The sequence below is a fragment of the Pyxicephalus adspersus genome, chromosome 10 (assembly GCF_032062135.1).
Source record: "Pyxicephalus adspersus chromosome 10, UCB_Pads_2.0, whole genome shotgun sequence".
NCBI lineage: Eukaryota > Metazoa > Chordata > Amphibia > Anura > Pyxicephalidae > Pyxicephalus > Pyxicephalus adspersus.
In genome coordinates, this window is record NC_092867.1 from 16,789,869 (window position 1) to 16,804,508 (window position 14,640).

A 14,640-nucleotide genomic window follows, 5' to 3' on the forward strand; every position below is an offset into this window, starting at 1 on the left:
TTGATACACTAGAATGTATTTGGGCTTTAAGGTGATGTTCCAAAACTGTTCTTCAACCCCACCAGTACACCATGTTTGGAAATTCTCAGTTGCCTAAGACACACAATGCAGAGACAAACTTTCGACTGGGATAATGGGAAAGGTTTGAGAAAGATGGCATTAAAGAAAACTGATAAAACAGTCGTCAGACAAGCATTTTCGGCGTTCATTCATAATTCGAGAAAGATATGTTACTACGGGGCATCAACTTTGTATTTTTTGGCTGCTAAGGTTCACTACTCACTCTGCATGAAAAGCACAAAGTTTGAGGTTGTGCTCCAAGAAGAAGGTCTTGGCCTGTTGGATTCTATGCAGTATTCTCCACAGCTCCTTTTAGCTTGGCGCACCACCCAGCACTTTTCAGTGACCACCCGGCTGTTTTTGGGTGGTTACTGAAGAGTTTGGTCACAATAAAGGTGCTGCCACCCATCTACAATTTCTTACCATCGGGCTTAAAAAAGTTTCTGGGTTAAATGCTGCAATATCTATTTCTGTACCCTTTGTTGCAGTAGCCTGTTGCAAACCGACAGTTTAACATAGCCAGATTATTATTATTATTATTAAACAGGATTTATATAGCGCCAACATATTACGCAGCGCTGTACATTAAATAGGATGAAGCCTAATGTGACCTAATGTGCTATTTGCAACAGTAAAAGTAAAAGGTCTTTTTTTTTTTCGTCCGCATTTGCACACCAACACTACTTGAAATAAAGAAAAATAATATAACAGTACAAAAGTTACTATTTTACAACTTAAAAAGTACAGCACAAGGGGGTTGGATTTGTGTGTATTTATTATTTGAGTGAAAAAAGGTTATTTACAAAAAACAATCCTGACAGGGAAAGTAACAACATACAAATAAAAGACATGGGAACAAAGAAAGTGACAAGACACGAGGCAATACAAAGACTAACCAATAGTCGGACTCCTCCGTACATCTGAAAGAAAGTCAACAGTAAGAAGTCCTCCAATAATGAAGGGCAAGAAATGCAGAGGAGGTCGACACGCTTCTGTATAAAACAACTGAGTATAATTTTATCTGTCAGACGTCTATCAACTGACGGATATTGAAAGCTTGGGAGGATGTGATAAAATCTCCCCCAGCCCTACAGTCAGCCATAGTTATCTTCCTTTACCATCAATAACGCTATTCATGAGGCAAAGGAAAATTAATAAAAAATCTCGGTGCAGGGGGAGGGAAGGCAGGTGACGCTGCCTCACTTGGGCTTTGTCTCAGCGTCTGTCACTTGCCGTATGAAGATAGCATCTTCAGGGTGTTCAATGTCATCCATTTCATACATGTAGGAGGAGGCAATTGCCAGAGTGCTGCCGTCGTTGCTGAAGGCCAGGGAGGCGATGCTGGTTGGGTAGCGGTGGAATTGGCACAAGCGCTTTTTGTTGAAAGGATCCCAAATATTGACAAAGCCGTCTGAGCCACCTGCAGGGTAAAAAGAAAACGCAATGGCTTAACTTCTAGACAAGGCCTTTGCTGGACCGAACAGGGTTAAAAGGTCTGATGTACTCAAATAGAGTAACAAAGAACAATGAAATCTTCAGTTAACACACTGGCTCACCTAATACACATTTATTATCGCTGGGTAATCTCAAATAAACAATCCACGGCCAGAAGTCTACCTGCCTGACTTTGCCTAGTATCAACATATAGGACCAGGTATATAATTACTTTAATTACCCACAGTGCAGAGATTTGCAGACCTATCCAGTAACAGAAGCGCTTATACAACAATCTTCATCGTAGGACCAGCAGGAATTTTTTTCAATACCAGCTATAAATTTTACAAAATTAAAAAAAGAACTTAAAGAGTTTTAGGGATAAGGCGGGAGTTTTCATATCAACCACAGCTTTTTTTTTCCTCTGTACACGATTGCTCACAGTAAAGAACAGAGGGTGGACATAGTTAGATGGCAACTGTTTCATTGCCTCCCCCCATCCTGGAGTAAAATTCCATTTACATCTATAGGCTGTTTCTTGACAAGGTAGATTATAATAGGCAGAGGCCCATAGAAGTCAATAGGCCCCTACTGCTCAAGAAGCAGAAAATACCTTGTGGTAAGGAAATATAAACAAGGACCAGACCCATTGCTTTAGATCTTGTTACGAATGAAATGGTAGGCAGGGACGATGGGTTATATTAACTCACTGTAAGGGGATGATTGGGGAATAGGATAAGGGAAAAAAGTTCACTTATTCTTAAGGATTTATAATGGCATCCGAATAGACCACTTCTAGAATTTACATTTTCAAAAACTTCCCTGGAAGCAAATATACAAGCATGCTTCCAGTAAACATTGAAATCATTGAAATACACATTTGCATTATTATTATTTTTTTTTTTTTTTACATTCAGAGTTTAGTTTAACGTTGCAATCTAACACAGAGAAGTAACTATACACTAACCTGTGGCAAATGTGTTGTGTATACTGTGGAAGGACACTGCATTGACAGGATAGATCTGCTCAATGTTGTTTTCTTTTAGCCGGTGACATTTGAAGGCGTATTTCTTCTTCTGAACTTCCAAGCTCGGGTCCAAATACTCAACGGCGACTCTTCCTTCAATGGAGCTCAGCACATAGCCCTGGTTTGACAAGGTGGCAATTAGACCCAACAACGTTTATTTCAATCAGGAAGTGATCCCTCCTAAACTGTCTTCAAGAATTTGCTTAATAATAAACCAATAGTTGTATTTACTTTCATGTTCAAGCTATTTAATTAACAAGTTGTAATGAAGAGAAAAATCCCACTGCACAAAGCCAATCAGTGAGGTGGCCACATCGATCAGTTTTCCCTGCCTGGGGCAAAGAAAGAACAAAAGTCTTATATGAAGGGTGGGAGGAAATGCTGTGCTGGATGTTTCCAGTAAAGTTCTATTGTGAACACACAGACAGCCTTGGTTTTGTAAAAGTAACCTGTTATTAGTGAGCTGCTTAAACTGGCAGTCACAGAATCCTTTTCACTTGCCTGCATCTTGACCATGGCACCAAATGCTGTACCTGGATTGTTAGTAAGGGTCTGAATTACCTGTTTATTTGGGAAGGGTCTGAATTACCTGTTTATTTGGGAAAGCTCTGATACAGCGCGTTTGGTACTTAAGACTTGATTCACGCCTCTGTTGTACGTAGCCCATGTTTCTTAAATCCCAGACCAGAACTCTTCGGCCAGCCGTGCCCACAATTAGCCTGTCCCCAGACACAGACAATGTATACACCTAGTGGGAACAAAAAGGTACATTTGTAGAAATTGTGATAAAACCTGAGCAATATAAAAATGCCACAAAGACATGGAAGTACTAAAATCCAGTAAATCTGTTTCAAGTCATTAGCACAGTTTATAGAATCAGGATTTATGTGCAGCACATGCAATGGCCAGATTATCAGTCAAACCAGACTACAATAGTGGAAGGTTGTTGGATTTTTTTCCCCACCACTAGTCTAGTTATATTACCCATGTTATATAGCTAGTTCAGTTGCAAAAGGTGCAAGTACATTACCCAACGCACTTTTAATGATGAACTGCAGTTTATTTACTAAACCCTCCTAACTGCTAGGGACAGCAACATCTTGGCCCTTTTTCAGATCTGCAGTTGCAGTGGTGCCGCACATGTGATCAGCTATGACGTCAGCCATATGAGGGTTTGAAAAATTGTCAGAGAGTTGACAAAGGCACACTGGCACCCGTGAACGCTATCACCAGGGAGTTGCCTTGAACAGAGGAAAAAAAAAATGGCACATCTGCTAGAAGGCAGAATATAAATGAAAACACTGCAAAATACAACATGGTAATGATAGATTAGTGGTGTATTAAAACTTATTGAGCATTTCTAACTGGAGAATTAGTTTGGAAAACAGTTAAATTCATGAACTTAGTTCTACTTTGCAGTAAAGACAGGTTACTAGTTTAATTGACAGAAAAGACAGGCGGTGTAAGGAAAATGCTAGCGCTGCTGAACAAATCAAGTCATACAGAATACTCACAGGTAACTTTAGGCCAATACTATAGAGAATTGGAGGAAAATTATAAATGAGGGCAGCTGCGGCAGCCGCTTTACACTAATGCCACAGGTACGACTTCTGCCACCATTACCAAGACATACTGCTGCTAAAGCACACATTAAAAAAAAAAAAAAAAGTGGTGGTGGTGGGGGGGGGGGGGTTGGAAAACAAAAAAAAAAAAAAAAAAAAAAAAAAAAAAAGGAGACCAGACCTAATGAAACAATCTTGCCGCGAATCCTAAATCTTCTTTACAAACTGGTGTCACACCTGGATTGGAAGTAGTCTTTCTGGCCAGCGGGCTCATCAATCACCCCAAACTGGCGTGTCAAGCAGCCGAGTGGGTGGACACATTTATCAGTATGAAGAAAAAAAAAAATCCCTATGAAAAACCCTGACATGCCAAGCTGTCCGCGCCAATAGGTAGGCGGCTTCCCAGTGGCTGTCTATTATGTGCTATCCTGTCAGCTATTCATCACAGGCTTTTACTGGCCACATACACCCATAAATCAAAGCAAGAAACAATGCAATTATTCTGCTCTGCACAAAGGTCTCGCCAGAAGTAGATTCAGTCATGATGGGGTAAAAATGACGGCCATTTAGATGGAGTGCCGAGCCGGTAATGATGCCTCCAAACTGGCCGGTATATTTAAGGGGAAGCACAGGCACAGAAGTGCTGTGTTGATTTACTGGAAGGAAAAGCTTTCCTGCTTCATCTTGACACAGTAACTTAGTGGAAAATATGAAGGAGAAAAGGATGTAATAACTTAAATGCTAGCACTATAATCTTATGTGAGGTCTGCGCAAGAAACAATTGCTTTTAGCCGTGCTCTGAACTGCACTTCATAAAGTGGAGGGGACACGGCTGGGCAGCACAACTTCACAGACAAGTTTAGGGTAGGGTGACACCTGGCATATATCACACCTCATGCCTGGGAGATCTGCGGTCTCTAAGGGTTAAATAGAATTGGCACAAACCTTATCTGGCTGAGAGAAGGTTCCAGCGTTGCATGGAGTGCGCGGGTCCCATAATTTCACGGTTTGGTCCCAACTCCCAGTCACCATAACGTTTACCTCAGGGCAAAACTCGACACAACGAATGGGGGCGTCATGGCTTCCGACCACAGATTCTAAAAACAATAATAACAAAAGACAAATCAACAGAGCCCAGAGGGACTATGTACACACCACTGCAATATCTGTGGAGTTTCTTATCAACAGCTGCAAATTTAAAAAACACTTTGACAAAAAAAAATAGCACTAAGTCACAAACATACAATTCATTTGCAACATGCTGCATTTTATTTTCTGCCTTTATTCTGGGTAATTAAACACCTAATTGTAAATCTACAAAGATGCAATGTAAACGCATCTATGATAAACGTAAAGACAACAGTAACAAGAAATATATTGTAAAAAATCAACACAGACATAAAAAAATTATTAAACTTTAGCACCACTTGGGAAAAAAAAACAATTGTACAGTATAGAGTGATTCAGAAAAATAAAAGCTGTATTTGCATTATTAAGACAACATTAAACAATAGTATGTGGATTTAATAGGATGATTTTCCTCCTTTACTGTTAGAGATACAGGGGGCCCAATTTATTAAAATACTCCAAGACTGGAGAGGATTTGGTCCAGGATTTAAAGCAACTAATAGGAAATTATTTTTAGGAAATCCATTCAAGAGTTACTGGATCACCCAGGTTCGCTCATGATAGTCTATCTTCTTCAGTCTTGGGGAGCTTTTATAAATCAGCCACAGAGTACCTTTTTGGCTACCGTCTGTGGAATAGGATGTCTGCTGTCAATAGAGTATTAGGGAAATTCCATAAGCAAGGCAGGGACAGTGTAAAGCTAGTATTATCACATTGTTTAATTTGATACCACTGTCCACAGGTACACCTACCTCCATCTGTATTTAAGTCGTGCATCTTTAGCTGATGATCCAGACCTCCACTCCAGGCATGAGTAGGATCCTGGCAACATACAAAAGAATATTCAATGGTTTCGCTAGTAAGAATTAGAACAAGCTAGTGTTGAATGAAAGATGCTGCATAAGGCTGAGCTATTAAAAGAACAAAAGTTGTTGAAATACTTACATAGAAAGCGCAGTCAAGGACAGGACCAGCATGCTGGTATTTCAGCCGCATTGTGTTAGAAGGGACATCATACAAGCGGACTGAGGAGTCCCAGGAAGAGACCAATAAGAACTGAGAGGTGTTCGGGCTGAACTTAACAGCCGATATCCCATCTTCTGGGGCTTGGTTTAACTTAAACTCATTGGATCCAGTCATCTAAAAGGGAAAAAAAGTTAAAAAAAAAATAATTGCATATAAAGAAGAATTTACTCAAAATAAATTTTAAGGACTACAAACAGATTGGTTATATACTCAACTCAATGAGTGCTTTTGTGAATTCATCCATGTGCCACAACCCTAGCTAGCCCTTGATGCAAGCGTTAACCCAACTCCAGCTACCTTAGCCCTAAGTTAGCTTGAGTTGAGCAACAAAAGTAAAGAACTTTTGCAATTTAAAATAGAGACTTATTGGGGGGAGAAATATATAAAAGAAACTTTTTACCTAAACACAACACAATTTGCACTCGTTACCACAATCATTTTTGTGCTTGGAGTTTTATCAGCCAATCAAATGATATCATGTCAAATGGACATAAAACCAATGTTTGCATAGAACTCAACTCATAAATGATCATCAAAAAAAGAGATTGCCCTTTAAAATACTACTTTCTGCCTGAAAATAACCACAGGTTCGTTAAGGAAAATGGAACAATATTTAGCAAACTGATAAATCTTTTCGCATAGTTTATTCAGGTTCCTTAACTAAGAAATCTTTATGTTTGAGAAACAATTATGTGATAAAAGAAGGAATAGATTGTAAGTTCTTTTGTGCAGGGTCCCCTCCTCCTCCCATGTCATTGTTTCCACTTGTCTAATATGCAGGTTGGTCATTGCAACCCCTATTTATTGTACAACACCAAGTAAAATGTTGGTGCTTCTTAAATTCAGATAATTAATATTAATGCATAAATAAATAAATGCATTTTAGTGACTTGGCCCCAGTGTGTTGAGCCCTTATCTGCCAAGATCTAGAAAACACAGTAACTGGTATACACATCTGATACTAAACACTTCCATCCTCATCCTGTGATTAGAAAAGCTTTCTGTACTCATACAAAGTGATTCTAGGTACTGCAACTGTTCCATAGATCCCACAGGGTTCCTCAGGAGGTTGCTAGGGGTTCCTTGAGCAATTTGTACTTCTCAGGTCAGTTACCACTGACACCAATGATTTTTGTGCTATCTGTAAGGGTGACATTTTTCCAAATACACTAATATACTATGAGTTGTGGATATAGAAAGGGTTCCCTGAAGACCTGTAAGTCATTTCAAGGGTTCTATCATGGTAAAAAGTTTGAGAAAAGCTGGTATAAACAATGGCACATGCACATAATTAGTATAGTGTAAATGGAACGATTCCTGGCTCGAGGTCTTCCTTTTTAAACTTGCATACATGGATTACAGTTCAATGCTAATTGGCTCTCTGAGCAAGAACAGAGGACTTACGTCTCCAGACAAAGCAGATCAATATAAAATGAATCAAAAAGGTACAATTAAGATCCAGCTTATCAAAAATAAAAAAAACTTAATTCAAACGGACTACCATTTTGAAAATCATCTGGCAGTGCATAATAATCTGTTCAAAATAAAAACAATTTCCACCCCTTGCTCAGATATTCGTCCCTTCAAAAGAGGCTAAACGTCCACAATGATTCTCAGGTGCTACAAGCAATCCAGCATGGAAGATTTGTTTTGGTGATTTTTATACATCTTCAAGCATGTGAAGAGATGTCACTAATCAGTGAACAATCGTGCACAGAACCGGGCACGCGTTATGCATGATAGTTAAAACGCCACTTTTAGAGCACAAATAAATTTTCACTTTTACAAATTCCTAGCTAGGCTGGTGATTATTGCAGACGGGTGATGTTCCTTCTGCAATATTACCTCTGGGTATCTGTGAAAAAGCTACATATGCAGCTTGGCGTTTGCTTGGCAGTATACCCAACAAACCCAGCTACCCCTGCATGTGCCAGGAATAAATAAGCCTCCCCGTCTGGGAGTTCTATCATTCCGGCCCAGCCACTCACGATGGCTGAAGTGGTCTCCGAGAAGAGAAGAAGATGATGATGGCAGCGCCAAAAGTCACCCCAGAAATTTTTTTAAGCTGGGTGGGAAGAAGCTGTATCAGGTGGCGGCCCCCTGTAATATGACCCAACTCATCAGTAGCTACCCAAAAACAGCCTGAAAGGTTACTGAAAGGTGCCAGGTGGTGCACCCGGCTAAAAGAGGCTGGGGAGAACACTGCCCACAGAATGGGAACAAGTGCAATGTTCAACCCAGAATTTTTTTTAAACTGGGTGGGAAGAAATTGTAGGGGGATGGCAGCCCCTGTATTGTGACCCACGTCTTCACTAATCACCCAAAAACAGCCGGGAGGTTACTGAAAAGCGCCTGGCTAGAGAGAACAATTCTTTGTAAACTGGACTGGACAGGACAGCACCGACATAGAAAAATGAAAATAAAAAGCTGTATTATATAATAAAAAAAGACAAGTTGTTAGTGATCTAGCAAACTAAAAATCACCCATTAGAGCAGGGGTCTCAAACTCTGGCCCGCGGGTCCTTTTTTTGGGCCCCCCCAAAGAATTCTGAAAATGAACTACATCTGGCCCGCCCGCGTTACCACCTCACATCATCATTTTCAATACATGCAATACATAGACATTATTCCTCTACACCCATCATGTGAAACAAAGCCTAGGCAATGATCACATGGTGCCTGACTACCAGGGACATTGTGTTTGTTTCAATCCATTAGAGATTGCATAGTGTAATATTTAGTGTCAGACAAACTTGTGATGTTAGAGGATGAACAACACACAGGCTGCATCTACTTTGACCACACAAAAACAACTGTGGTTACTGAAAAGTGTCAGGTGGTGTGCCCAGCTAAAAGGCCTGGGAGAACACTGAAGTGAATGTAGTGGGTTTAGTTCTGCTTTAAAGGTCTAAGTTAAAAATTTCCATTTAATGCCCCAGTACAGGTTAGTGCGTATTTGAGCGTTGTATTTTTAGGCTGTGGCATTAGGTGTCTCCTATATTTCATAAATGCTTTCATTGAAAAAATTAGAGTAATTTATGAGCATGTTTGTATTTGTCATTTGTAACGTACATTTGTAATGTACAGCGCTGCATAATATGCTGGCGCTATTTAAATCCTGTTTATTATTATTAATAATAATATTAATAATGTACATAACACTACGTATAAATCCATGTAAGAATATGTGAGCTTTTCTGGGAGTTTTAAAAAATGTCCCTGCAACCCAAGAGCAAAGATGGTATTTCTTGTGCTTAATTTTAGCAGAATTAATTTGTATTCTTTTAAAAATTATACCCCCCCCCCCAAAAAAAAAAAAAATAATCCTTCCAGTAAACCAATCTAAGCATTTTTTTAGCAGCTCACATAGCAATATATGGCAGGCACATGAAAAACCCAGTTACAAAAACATCTTTATGACTTAGATAGAATAGTTCCTTTGTATTTGTTTTCTTAGAATTACTCTTGGTTGTTTTCTAGCTGAATTGTCTCATTTTCTCGGACCACAAAATCCTCTATGCCTCTCCTACCAAAACCAGCCCCATAGAAGCAAATAATAATAATAATAATAATAATAATAATAATAATAATAATAATGGTTGGATTGCTTGTTCAGAAAGATGTGAGCTATCATAGTGAATCTTCATAATGAGGCCTGTTCTGGTGGCAACTATATTAATAAATGAGCAAGGAATGTCTTCCCTGTAACAAGATCTGTCACTAATTACTAAGTATTTTAACCTCCTAAATTACGAGAAACTAAGATTGGTTTAAACAAGACATATGTCTTTAATAAGCTCAGGCCTCTATGAAGCCACTAATGAAATAAAAAAAGGCCCACTAACGCAGCTCATTTCCTCTCAGATCAATAAAGTAATTATATACTACAGACGTTTAAATAAAAATATGCCAGTGGCTTGGAGCAAATTTAATTTCACAGATTCTCTTCTACAAAACAGCCTGCATAAACAGGACCATCTCAATTAACCCTGCTCTGTTCCAGAGATCTGCTGGTAATTGTGCTCTACAGCAGTCCGGACTCATTATATCAAAGGGTTGGGGCAGTTACCATAAATACACAGGTGCATCATGTCAGCCGGCTGGACACCAAATTCCACCGTTTATAGAAAAATGGCTGGCGGAACAAAATGCCCTACAAACTACTGCACCCCGAAATATTAATGTGTTTTGTATTTGGTCAACATACATCCTAAGAAAACAAAAGGGAATGTATAAAGAATATCTAAAGCCAAAGTGTGAAATAAATTTATTTCCCAATAGTCGCAAAGGATATAAATTCACTTTGCAAGAATAGTTCCAAACACTGGACCAGATTTATTAAAGCTCTCGAAGACTGGTGAAGATAGACAATCATGAGAGAACCTGGTTGATCCAGCAATACCGGAATGGAATTCTTATTAAGCATTTATCATTAGTTGTGGATGAATGTTTTTAATCCTGGAGCAGATCCACGCCAGGTTTAGCAGGTTCACCCACAAACATCTATCTCCAGTCCTGTACAGATTTAATAAATCAGGGCCCTTACCTTGTAAACACAGAGAGATATTCACTTTGCTACACATGTGTTGAGATCAGGCTGCCTGCAGAACACTACAGGGGGCAGATACAAAAAACCAATCACCCTACACAAAGACAAAACGCTTCAGGGACTGGTCTCTACTAAAGAAAATGATGCAGAGAGACAAAGACTCACCCTGCAATACTGCACAGATATGGAAGAAATCCATAAAACACACCAAGTCGCTTGTATTTAGACAACATTTGCTCATTTCAGAGCTCTGTTTGAAATGAAAGCTAAATCCAACCACTAAAAGTTTTCACATGCAAACATAAATGTTTTCGGGAAGTTGTTTGAATCTTGACCTTTCAGTAAAAGAATACTGGTGGTCTTCCCATGAGGATCCTCGGTTAGGATTTCCTAATATAAAGTGAAAACTTTCTCTCAGTTGGGATTCTGAACTGGAACCGTCACACTAGACCCCGGATCAGATTATATCTGGTTATGCCGACGCACTTTACAGTGGCACAGCTCATTGCGGTCACCATCAGAAGGTTGATCCAGAAGAAAATTGTTCGGTTGATGGTGGCGGGGTTGTATGCAGGACTGTCCCCAGAAATTATTTTAGGCTGGGTGGGAAGAAGCTGTAGGTGGGTGTCAGTCCCTGTAACTCATCAGTAACCACCCAAAAACAGCTGAAAAGTTCCGGGTGGTATGAACATTGCTATGTAAACTAGACAGGATAGACAAATACAAAAATGAAAAAATTAAAAGCTGTATTATGTAATGAAAAAAGACAAATTGTTAAGTGATTTAGCAAACTAAACATCACCCATTAGGGTATAAATCTACTTTCAAAATATAAGCGCACGATGACTTATCAGAATGGGACTACACTGACTTACTTAAACATAGTCGGTCCATGTAGTCTCATTCTGAGTCATCATACGCTTTTAGGATAAACGCACTTTAAAATAAAGCAACCTAAAGTGACCTAACCTACTCTTCTCCTGCCCAGAATATCCCTCAATCTGCCAGCACCACAAATCTTTGTCCTGGCCGCACCTATTTAACACTGTGTTATAGAATTCTACAGGGCGTCTCTTCAAGCCAGGGTCCCATGAAAGTCTACCGAGTTGTAATGTCCAATTAAGTGAACAGTAAAGGCCATTTCATTCAGGCTTCCTCCCCTCCATGTGACTTGTTTCTAAAGCCACTTCACTTCTGCTTGTCGTAGATTTCTAACAAAATCACATGCAATGTAAGGCCTGCAGTCTGACACTGGGAAGAACAGTAGTATGTGTATGGATTCCTTTTCTTTGCATCAGCCTAATGAGAATTCAACTAATGCAGTACAGGAAGACCCCACTACAAAAGTAAATTTAAAAGCAGCCCAAAGGTTTGCTTAAAAGTGGAATTAATTCCCACTTTTAAAAATTCCCTAAAAAAAATCAGGGAGGTCATTATTGCAGAAAGGAAAAGGCAATGCCCCATCTGCAATACTCCCTCCATAGTGATCGCTCCAGGTATCTGACAAATAGGCAGAACTGAGAATGCAGCCTAGAATTGGTTGTCAAGATAACCACTATGTGCATGCAGGTGAGTATAGCAGGTTAGTTCACCTTTACCTTTATGTGTATAAGATGCTGACAAGGTCTATTAAAGTGACCTCATCACCACAGGGTGACTTTTACATCATAGTGCACACATAAAAAAAGGGAATATACTTGCCTTTACAGTGTCTTATGTACAGTGAAGTTTACGCTCCACAGCCGATGCAAGTATATGACCGGTGAGGTGGGTCCTGTACTCCAGTATAAGTCTGTATGAAGAACCACATAGCCTGGCATGGGTACCAATACTATATAGACCCAACTATAGAATACAAGTAATCCCTGAGTAAAGGACATCCGACATACGAATGACTTCTAGATATGAACGGAGCTTTCCTGCTAGCTGGTGTGCAGGATGGATGCTTGGTGGGAGGACAAGGACAGTTTGCATGACTTGCAGAGGAAATCTTTTGCTGTTCTGCAATATCTCCTATTGTGTGAGACATCCCCCAACTCTTGGATTGTAAGCTCCTCAGGGAAGGGTCCTCTCCTCCTGTGTCACGGTCTGTATCTGTCTGGCATTTGCAACACCTATTTAATGTACAGCGCTGCGTAATATGTTGGCACTATATAAATCCTGTTTATTAATAATAATAAATCTTGTAACTCTTTAATGACCAAGACAAACGCTGCAGTTTTTTCTTTTTTGAATATCAAAGCATAGCTTGCTCCAGAAGTGTCTATGCTCCATAAAGCTTTTTTTTGCTTTGCTTGTGATTAGCTCACAGTGAGGATTTCATATAGTAACTGACACCACGCTGCCTAATAATATGTTGAGACAAACATCTGTCCTAATTGCATAAGTAAAATAATGTACCTGTACCGACTTACATACAAATTCAACTTAAGAACAAACCTACAGTCCCAATCTCTTATATAACCCAGGGACTACCTGTATTCATAGTGAATGGGCCACCGAGATGGCTTTACACATAGGCCAAGAGAAAGTAAAGTCCAATGGTATGCCCATGCCGCAACAAGGACAGGTAAATGCAATTTAAAAATATTAATCAGGCATGCAATGTTATTATGATGCAGAAGAGAAATCACTGGTCTCTTCTGCAATAAAGAAGTTGCCTGTCGCAATTCTTTTTTTATTTTCTGCTTTAAAAGTAATAATTAAATTCTGGTTTAAAACTTACACAGGGCTGGGAAATTGTTTGCATCTACCATGTGACACTGGCTGAGCCAATCAGCAGTATCCAGATATGAGTAAAGGAAGCCATGTGTATGGTTTGAACCTGGATCCTGGAAAATGTTTCCCTACAATCAGGTGACACAGCAGAGCCAATCACAAGCCACCCCCAGCAATAAGCAGCCTGTCTAGAGCTCACACAGGGCTGAGCCATGCTTCGATACTGTCATGTGACGCTGCTGAGCCAATCACAAGCCACCCCCAGCAATAAGCACTCGTCTAGAGCTCACACAGGGCTGTGTCATCCTTTGCTACTATCATGTGACACGGCTCAGCCAATCACAAGCCACCTTAGGCCAGTTTAAATTTAATTTTTAATGATAACAGCACAGGACCAATATGTTTTATTATAGAATAATTATACTGAATTGTAAGTATTACAAGCAAACTAGATTCACAGGCAATATAAAGTTATCGCCATATGTTGTGATGTGGGGGTCCCCACTTACTCACACTTCTATCATATGAAAAAAAATAACCATAAATATGTGAGCACTCATATACAGATTTTATGTTCGGACAGAAACATGTGGCTGTGGAGCGGGTGAATAACGTAGTAACATGGGAACGGTCCTGCACACACATAAAGAGCCATGCTGCTGCCAAAGCAGAAGACCTAGAAGCGCCCAGGACTGGTCAGCTATGGCGCGCGCTCCCAGCCGTATAATAAACACACCACGTAACCCTCTCCCGTCCCACGCCTCACTTACCGTGCCGCTTATATCTGTTCCCGTCCTTTCACTTCAAACCGCCACCATTCACTTCAGCCGGTAACGTTCCAACAAGCGGCTTTCTGAAAGGATGGTTTGAAAAGTTATCGTATTCCCTATTGGCTACTGAGTGGCTTCTCACAGGAAAAGGCGGGTCCAAAAGACCGGAAGTATAGAACGCAACTTGTTGGTTGGCGTAATCTTGAGGAGTAGCTAAAGGTGACCATCTTGTGGTTGGCATGTGACACAAAGGGGGGAAAAAGAGCAAAGTGAGTGTAAATGAAGATTTTATTCACATATTTCTCATGTTTTCTTCAGACAAACCTTACTTCCCACAGACTCAATTGGCAAAGTTGTTAGGGTAAA

General features: G+C 39.9%; 1 protein-coding gene across 1 annotated transcript; it reads right to left on the reverse strand.

The window, feature by feature from the left end:
* Positions 1–817: 817 nt before the first annotated feature.
* BUB3 (BUB3 mitotic checkpoint protein) lies at positions 818–14,404 on the reverse strand. The gene is made up of 7 exons (XM_072424190.1): positions 14,275–14,404; positions 6,157–6,351; positions 5,964–6,033; positions 5,029–5,180; positions 3,111–3,269; positions 2,462–2,639; positions 818–1,480 (listed from the first exon to the last, which is right to left on the reverse strand). Exons 2-7 carry the CDS (start codon positions 6,349–6,351, stop codon positions 1,260–1,262), a joined length of 975 nt encoding a protein of 324 aa, XP_072280291.1. The 5' UTR covers positions 14,275–14,404; the 3' UTR covers positions 818–1,259.
* Between the last annotated feature and the right edge of the window lie 236 nt (positions 14,405–14,640).

Bases quoted from the DNA above. Each gene is read 5' to 3' on its own strand.
- BUB3 (XM_072424190.1), bottom strand. From the start codon at position 6,351: ATGACTGGATCCAATGAGTTTAAGTTAAACCAAGCCCCAGAAGATGGG. The intron at 5,181-5,963 runs GTAGGTGTACCT...TATTGTTTTTAG, and splicing joins CGACTTAAATACAGATGGAG to AATCTGTGGTCGGAAGCCAT. The intron at 1,481-2,461 runs GTTAGTGTATAG...TTTACCCTGCAG, and splicing joins ACACAACACATTTGCCACAG to GTGGCTCAGACGGCTTTGTC.